The 7,500-nt window shown below is 47.3% G+C and overlaps 4 protein-coding genes across 14 annotated transcripts in view; 2 read left to right on the forward strand and 2 right to left on the reverse strand.

Annotated features, from left to right (window-relative positions):
- Positions 1–1,195, reverse strand: part of LOC125949312 (serine/threonine-protein phosphatase 2A 56 kDa regulatory subunit epsilon isoform) — a 19,757-nt gene extending 18,562 nt beyond the window's left edge. The window contains exon 1 of one of the 7 annotated variants that reach the window (XM_049676249.1): positions 1,066–1,195. The gene's annotated coding sequence lies outside the window, so the exon portion shown is untranslated. The other 6 variants (XM_049676248.1, XM_049676253.1, XM_049676255.1 and 3 more) reach the window with 6 other exon arrangements.
- A 429-nt stretch (positions 1,196–1,624) lies between these two features.
- LOC125959247 (tRNA (cytosine(38)-C(5))-methyltransferase) lies at positions 1,625–3,129 on the reverse strand. Its single transcript, XM_049692060.1, has 3 exons — positions 3,094–3,129; positions 2,716–2,917; positions 1,625–2,657 (listed from the first exon to the last, which is right to left on the reverse strand). The coding sequence occupies exons 1-3, from the start codon at positions 3,127–3,129 to the stop codon at positions 1,714–1,716; spliced, it is 1,182 nt and encodes a 393-aa protein (XP_049548017.1). The 3' UTR covers positions 1,625–1,713.
- LOC125949288 (39S ribosomal protein L43, mitochondrial) lies at positions 3,084–6,790 on the forward strand. Of its 5 annotated transcripts, none has more exons than XM_049676194.1 (4): positions 3,084–3,417; positions 3,477–3,691; positions 3,773–5,718; positions 6,079–6,203. In XM_049676194.1, exons 2-3 carry the CDS (start codon positions 3,593–3,595, stop codon positions 5,657–5,659), a joined length of 1,986 nt encoding a protein of 661 aa, XP_049532151.1. In that variant the 5' UTR covers positions 3,084–3,417; positions 3,477–3,592; the 3' UTR covers positions 5,660–5,718; positions 6,079–6,203. The 5 variants fall into 5 exon arrangements, with proteins under 5 accessions (XP_049532151.1, XP_049532152.1, XP_049532153.1 ...); XM_049676195.1 differs by having other exon boundaries at positions 3,570–3,691; XM_049676196.1 differs by having other exon boundaries at positions 3,576–3,691.
- Positions 6,791–6,983: 193 nt separating this feature from the next.
- Positions 6,984–7,500, forward strand: part of LOC125949319 (uncharacterized) — a 2,080-nt gene continuing 1,563 nt past the window's right edge. The window contains exons 1-2 of the mRNA XM_049676266.1: positions 6,984–7,192; positions 7,270–7,500. The exon at positions 7,270–7,500 is cut by the window's right edge and continues 1,563 nt beyond it. Of these exons, the coding sequence (XP_049532223.1) occupies positions 7,097–7,192; positions 7,270–7,500 (327 nt within the window). The 5' untranslated portion in view covers positions 6,984–7,096. The remainder of the gene's footprint in view (positions 7,193–7,269) is intronic.

Below are 7,500 nucleotides of genomic sequence, written 5' to 3' on the forward strand. Positions count from 1 at the left end.
TTGAAGCTCCACCTAACCACCTCTTCTTGCTCCATCATTCGCCGTACTCAGTTCTACTGCGTGAGTGACTCGTCGCCGCCACCCACGAGATACCTTCGTCCAGGTGTGCGTGTCCTTGCTATGTGTGTGGCGTACCGGATGACGCGCACAGCCCGAATCGATATGAAGGCATTTCTCGCGAGCAACTTCCTCCCATCGATCGCAATCGCAACCCCGTACACCATGCCATCCCAGTCCACCTACCGGCGCTAGCAACAACAGAATCAGAATTTATCATCGAGCATCATTTCGGAAACTCATCGTTGATTGGCACTTTGCAATAATCTGCAAACCGGTTACAGTTACGGCTCCCGATCGAACCTACGAATAGCCTACGCAACACTTTTCCGATCTACGCACACCAGTGTGCCCGCACGCACACTCTACGCACACTGTTACACAACACGCACATTTTCACACACACATGTGAACACAATTTTGCTTTACTTTTTCTTCTCCTAAACCGTTTGTTCTTCCTTCCGCTTGATTATTGGATTCCAAATCGGTTGCAATTGCTAGGATGAAATTGGCCTCGATGATACCGCCCTCCTCCATCAACCGACTAGACGACGGACCTCGTCCTACCGTGAAGCTTCACATTTCCGGCCAAGGCGCATTTCTTTTCTTCGCGCACACACTTCCGCCCAAAAGGCAGGGCATAAGGAACGCGCTGCGACCACAGCCTACCACCTGCACCTTTTATTATTACGACCAAATCGCCATTCCGCACGATTCCGATACCAGTTGTTCGACCGATTCAAAGCCTGATTCATTAAATCCAGAGCTAGCCCCGCACAATGATTTCATTTTTTCTTCGATCCATCTTGCGATGCATTCCACTCACTCATACCCACGCAGTCTACCCCGCACCTCTCCACCCGCTGTCTTCCCTTCCTCTTCTACTTCGCTTTTCCAACTACTTCGATTCGGACTTACGCGAGACTATGCAAATTCCACTTTTCATTTGCTTTACGCAAACCGAAAAGCGACGACCACACCACGTTCGGATAAATGGCGATTAGTTACCGTTGGAATCTACGAAACGAACGAAATCGAGCTGGCGAGCTTCACTTCGATTGCTGCCGTCCTTTTTCACACTTTTTTCTACCCCTTTTTCTTCCTACTCCGCAGGCCGCCTCGTCTCACTAACACAACGTCATAAACTTTGACAGCTTCTTGTCCTCCCCCATATAGCCAGCTCACCGGGAGAAAAATGAGAAGATTCCGTCACCCATTTAGCCATCTCATTATGGCAAAAATGAAACGAAACAACCACTGTGCACAAAATTCCAGAATTCATGGCTACTTATGGCAAATACTATCGTCTACTAGGAAACCATTCGAAATCTAAAAAAGCAATCGATGATCATCAATTTTATGTTGAACCGCCAATCTTTTTTGGACTCTTTTTGTACACCAGATAGTTATTACCGGAGCCCAAACGCTAGAAGAAACCGCGAATAATCTTACGCTTCTACTTTTTTAGGTTTGTTCACGAGATATCTTTAACTGATTCCTCACAGCCGTTCATTTAAGACTGCATGAGTAAGTAGTTAACCTCCATAGCTTACTAATTTATGCGTGGAACCATTTTTTACAAAAGACAGGAACAGGAGGATAGGTTCCTTTTAGATACTTTAAGAGTCTTTACTTTTAGAGACTTTTACGTTTTTTTTATTGCAGTTCCTCCAACAAATAACTCACAACATGGACGTTGATGCTATTTCCCAACACTCGGTACCGCTGCTTGTCGGTCACAGTTTCAGGGAAATTGAAATTTTTAGGAAAGCTCATGAGTTTTGCCACCTCCTGTGGGGTAAAATACCGAACGAGCAAAGATCGCAGCAGAGCCAGCTTTTCTGGTTCGTCCGCCGCGATAGATGCGCTATGATAAACTTTGTCAAACTCTTCCTTCGAGTGGGGTGTGAAAACTGATCCGGTACCTTCCGCATAGTGCGTGTACGCCTTGGTGAAGCACATCGAGTTATTCGACTCGGGCGTGCAGACATCCATTATAGGCAAATGTTTTCTTAATGCGGCCTCTTTCAGCAAGTATTTTTCGCCATTCTCGCTGGGATCGACTATATCGCCAATCGTCAAAAGCGGAACTGTTCCGCCGTCGTTGCTAGGATGTGTTACGATGATTCCATCGGCTTTTCGCTTGAAACCTTTGCCTTTCCGCTTTGCTAGACAATAGTATCGATGGCGAGTGTTCGGTATTCCGAACTGATGTGGAGAGAGCACATACTCCTGATATTCGAAACCGGCCTCTTTTAGACGCGCTTTGTAAAGGGCACAGGCTTGCGATCCTTCGAATCCTTTCACATTTTCCATCAGTATAAACTCTACGGTCGGGATTTCGTGCAAGAGTTCGCAAATATGCAGAAACGGATCAGAGCGGCGATCGTGGATATCGTTGAACTTTCCATTACGTGTAAACGGTTGGCACGGGGGCGACATGAGAACCGTATCGATGGCCAGTTTGGAAATGGTTTTCGCCGTAAGACTCAATATGTTGCCGTTGCGAGCTGCTTTTTCTCCAAAATTGTGCGTGTACACCGAGTTGGCGATTGGATTCACATCGATAGCGGAAACGATCTCGAACGCTCTGCCGGTTCCTGTATAGAAAAGCTATAGATAATTTGCGTCATGTTTCGCTATTCGTCGTATCCTTACGCTCGAGGGCCATCCGCATGCCTCCGATTCCGCTAAAAAGTTCTAAAACGCGGAGCGTTTTCACTGGATCCGAGTTCTCCGAGTTTTCCATTTTTCCCCAGCACCGCGTGCACAAAAAATGTCCAAAATAAAACAAAACAAAACAACAATCGTAAAACGCAAAACCGCGAATTTTCTTACCGAGAAAAAAAAACACCAACCACTCGGAGGTGGTTAATTAATACGGAAAATATAAAAAAGTTACTATGAAAACCCGGAATCGGAAAATATTTTTCAATAAAAAAATTTTCAATCAAAAAATTTTCAATAAAAAACAAAGTACGAAACAAAAAATGGACTACATCCCTGTGCAGTTGTTTTGGGTTTGAGGTTAGAAACCCGACTACGTTGTAAAAAAAGGGAAAAGTTTAACATTTTTCGTGAATTTCGTGATAAAGGAAGAGGAGATAAGAACAAATTAGAGTCATTTGCATCTTCCGCCGTCGTTCCCGTTGGAAAAGTAAAGCCGGAAAGTGCAAGAGTCTTGGAAAACCGCTACCAACCGGAGCGCAAACAGATTCCCAAAAGACGAGACTGAAACCACGAAAAAGGATTCTTAATTCTTTTACAAAGCTGCGGGAAATCAACCCACAATCAACACTAGAGAGCACAGAAATCTGCGGTTGAGATCCGGGTGTCTCGGAGGGAAACCATCGGAAACCGGTAAGATCAAGTTTCGTGATTCTGCAAGGACCTTTTTAACGATCCAATTCTCCTTCCAGTCATCATCCCGGCTTGTTCGCCTGCAATTTAGATTACGGATAGCCTTTTTAGTTAACAAAGGAATATTAGCGAACAATAATTCCAATTTTAAGTTGAAGGTCGCCAGCGGAATACCATGAGTAAACCGATGGAGAAAAAGGAGGTCTTGCAGGCCATCGTCATTGCCGACTCGTACAATGAAAACTTGCAGCCCTTCACTGGCACGGCACCACTGGTAAGTCGCTACGCAATTTACTAAACCGAGAATCCGGGAATAACCAGCCAACCTCCATTTCTATCTTTCCCCCAACGAAAGGCACTGCTGCCGATAGTGAATGTGCCGCTGGTCGACTACACGCTCGAAACACTGTGCCGAAATGGCGTGGAAGAGGTTATCATATTCTGTAGCAACCATATCGGCGAGGTGAAGCAGTACATTCAGAAACGGCAAGCGGAAAGATGCAGTTGGTCCGTCGGCATGTCGGTTACGATCATCAGCTCAACGTCGTGCCGTTGCCTGGGCGAAGCGCTGCGCGATCTAGACGCTCGGCACATCATTCGCGGTAACGTGATTCTAATGGGCATCGATAGCATTACGAACGCGAACCTGACCGGGTTGTTGGAGGAGCACAAGCGGCTATTGAAGGTGGACACTGGCGCAGTGATGACGATTATGCTCAAGGAAGGCGTACCTGGTATGCGCACCGGCAATGAAGTAATGATCGCCATGGAACCATCAACACGCCGCCTACTTTACCATCAGCGGTTGGCACCGCTGCAGCCGAAGGGTAGCTTCGAGTTGCCTCTGGAGCTGTTTCTCATCAATCGCGACGTTACGGTGTGCCATGGATTGCTCGACCCTCAGATTGCTGTATGCAGTCATATGGCGTTGCCCCTTTTTGCAGATAATTTTGACTTTCTTTCACGCGATGACTTTGTTCGCGGCGTTCTGATCAACGAAGAGATCCTCAATAGCCGCATCTACGTGAGCAAACTGGCACGGGAAGAGTATGCGATGCGCGTAAACAATTGGCAAAGCTATCAGATGGTAAGCCTGGACGTTATTAATCGCTGGGTGTACCCGCTGGTTCCCGATATGGGTATTAGCCAGTTTCTTCAATATTACAAGTGCTATCGCAACAACATCTATCGTCATGGTGACGTGCGGTTGGCACGATCAAGCGAACTGGCCGGAGATCTGGCAATCGATAGGCACAGCTCGATCGACGAAAATACCTACCTTTATCAGTCGACAGTCGGCCAGAATTGCACCATCGGTAAGGGCTGCCGTATAAACAACAGCTTTTTGTTTGAAGGGGCCACGATCGGCGATGGGTGCATATTGGATCACTGTATCATTGGAAGATCGGTAGCGGTTGGCTCGAACTGCCAAATTCGTGATGGAGCAGTGCTCGGAGAAGGAGTTGCGATCCCGAGTGGCATGACAATCGTCAAAACGCTTGTACAGGCTGTTCCACCCGATAGCGAGTGGGCCGGTGCATCCAAAAAGCTGGCCGATCGGGCATACACGGTACCGGAGGAGCAATGTGAGGACGAGTACAACTCTGACGATGATGATGAGGTGAAACTTCTAAATCAACCGGTCTTCCTTACGGAGCTACAGAGAGCCTATTCGCCATCGATCTACCAGCCATCGGACGATGAGTCCGAGTCGGGTGAAGCGTCTCCGATACAGGAGGATGAAAATATTTTCCTCTCCGAAGTGGTAGAATCGCTCAAGCGAGGATTCGGCGAGCAAACCAATGCCGAGTATTTAATACTGGAAATTAACTCGTCCCGTTATGCGTACAACATGGCTCTGAGCGAAGTGAACTTTTATGTGGTGAAAGCCATTCTGCAGATTTTACTTTTGCAGGAGGGCGTCGAATTGAACACGGTCGGCACGTTGCGCAAGATATTGGCCTACTTCGGTGTCGTGTTCAAGAACTACATCCGGGATAAGGACGCTATGCTGGACTGCCTGAAGGCGTTCGAGGAGATGAGCCAGTCGCACGATATGATTCGACAAAAGATCGCCCAGCTGATCCACTACCTGTATGAGAACGATTTGGTGCGTGAGGAAATTATCATCGAGTGGTACGATGGATTGGAGGATGAATCGCTGCAGAAGGCGCTGTGCAAGTTGGTGGAATGGTTAAACGATTCTAGCGACGAGGAGGAGGATGAAGACGACAGCGAATGAAGGACCCGTTATTCATATTGTTGGATTGGATTGAACGCTACTTAATAAAATGGCTCTAGGTGAGTTATCCTGCACACTTGAGTTGGATAAATTGATCGAACCGATTAAAGTATGCTCTCATAAAAAAATATTCGCCGAGGACAAGAAACCGCGGAAGGTTGCCAATCGATTTAAATCCGTTCGGGGGAACACGGGTTGCTGTCTTGAAAAGATATCTATTCATCTAATTTTCTTGCATTCTGTCGCCGAACCTAAAAACAAAAAGCACAAAATTGGCTACAACCCTGGAAAGATTGTTGTTTTGGTTTTGAGGTTAGAAATTTTGTGGAGTTCAGAAATGATGTAAAAAGTGGGAAATTTTTAAATTTTCTTGAACATTTCATCATTTTATCACTTTCGTCGTTTTTCTCGTTGGAAAGGCCTCCCGACCGTACAAACCGTGGAAAACTGCAACCAGAAAAAGTCGAGACTGAAACTACGACGCCTGCTTGGACCAAAAAATCATGTCCAATTCACATCTGTTTCTGAAATCCGGATTCCCGCGGGCGCCGCTACAGAATGGAATCGGCCGCTACGTTTGCCAGTTGCAGCGAATCACGCTGAAGTACTGCAAAACCTCCGGTTCCAGCAAGGGTATGCGGGAGTTCCTCGAGCACGAGCTCGTGGATTTCAGCCGGGCCAATCCGGGTGTTGTGGTGTATGTTAAACCCCGGCGCCATCGCACGGCTGTAATGTCGGCGGAATTTTTGAACGGCGAGCGTAAATGGATCAATTGCCGCAACAATAGCCGTGAGGAAATCTCCAAGTGGGTGCAAGTTCTGAAGCAATCGAACGGTCAGGCGGAAGAGCTACGCTTACGTAAACACTGGCATACGGACACACCGAGCATTCAGGGCGCCTGGACCCCCTTCACCCATCGTCATCCATCGGCTAACGTAACGGCGTTTCCGTCCAAAGAACTATCGCAAACGAAAGTGGCCGAACCTAGCGCCACGGAGAAACTCCTAGAATTGTATCAAGCACATCGGGAACAATCGGTACCCAAGAAGGATCCCGCATAAGAGGGAACGGCTTAGCTATTATCGAGACGTTACGAGTGGAGTGTGTAGAAATATAGAATTAAAGCCCTAATTATGCTTTCCGTTTCACCTTCCATCATGATGAACAAACTTAATACAAATTCCACAAGGACACCGAAGACCTCAATTCCACGAGAAACGAAAGAGCAGAGACGAAAAACGCTTGGCGCGCTCGGGCAAAATGTGGAAACGCTTCCAGTATCCTGGGCAAGCGTTTCCGTTCGTCTGAACTGTCAAACGGGCGCGATCAGCAGGATTTTGTGAATTTCTTATGGGATCGTGATCATTATTAATGTTTTTTTGAGGATTCCGAGTCAGGCACCGCGGGAGATTAGTGCGGTGTGTAAATGTGTTAACAATGTCCAACAGTTTCCGCACAACCAACGTAGAAGAAGTCCTGCCGAACGATGAGATGCTTGGCCGAAGAAACTGTTGTTGGAGGGAGCTTATAAAGGTGCGCAGAGTGTTACCGTGCAAGTGTCCCGGGTCGGATTCATTGCTAATCCGAATGTTCGTTTTACTCCCGTACAGAAGTATGAAAGTGTCGTCGAGGATCCCGAGCAAGCGATGGATATTGATACGGTGATGAAGGTGCTCGATCAGGACATGGACTCGAAGGAGAGCTCTGTTAGTGACGTCGAGGAGGCTTCGTCGCAGTGCGACAGTGCAGAGGAGAATATGGAAGACATAACCGAACAGCTGAAAGTGGCCATTCCCTCGCGCAAGCGAGCATGGGAGGTGAATGGGTTGAAGGAAATACTG

The sequence above is a fragment of the Anopheles darlingi genome, chromosome 2 (assembly GCF_943734745.1).
Source record: "Anopheles darlingi chromosome 2, idAnoDarlMG_H_01, whole genome shotgun sequence".
NCBI lineage: Eukaryota > Metazoa > Arthropoda > Insecta > Diptera > Culicidae > Anopheles > Anopheles darlingi.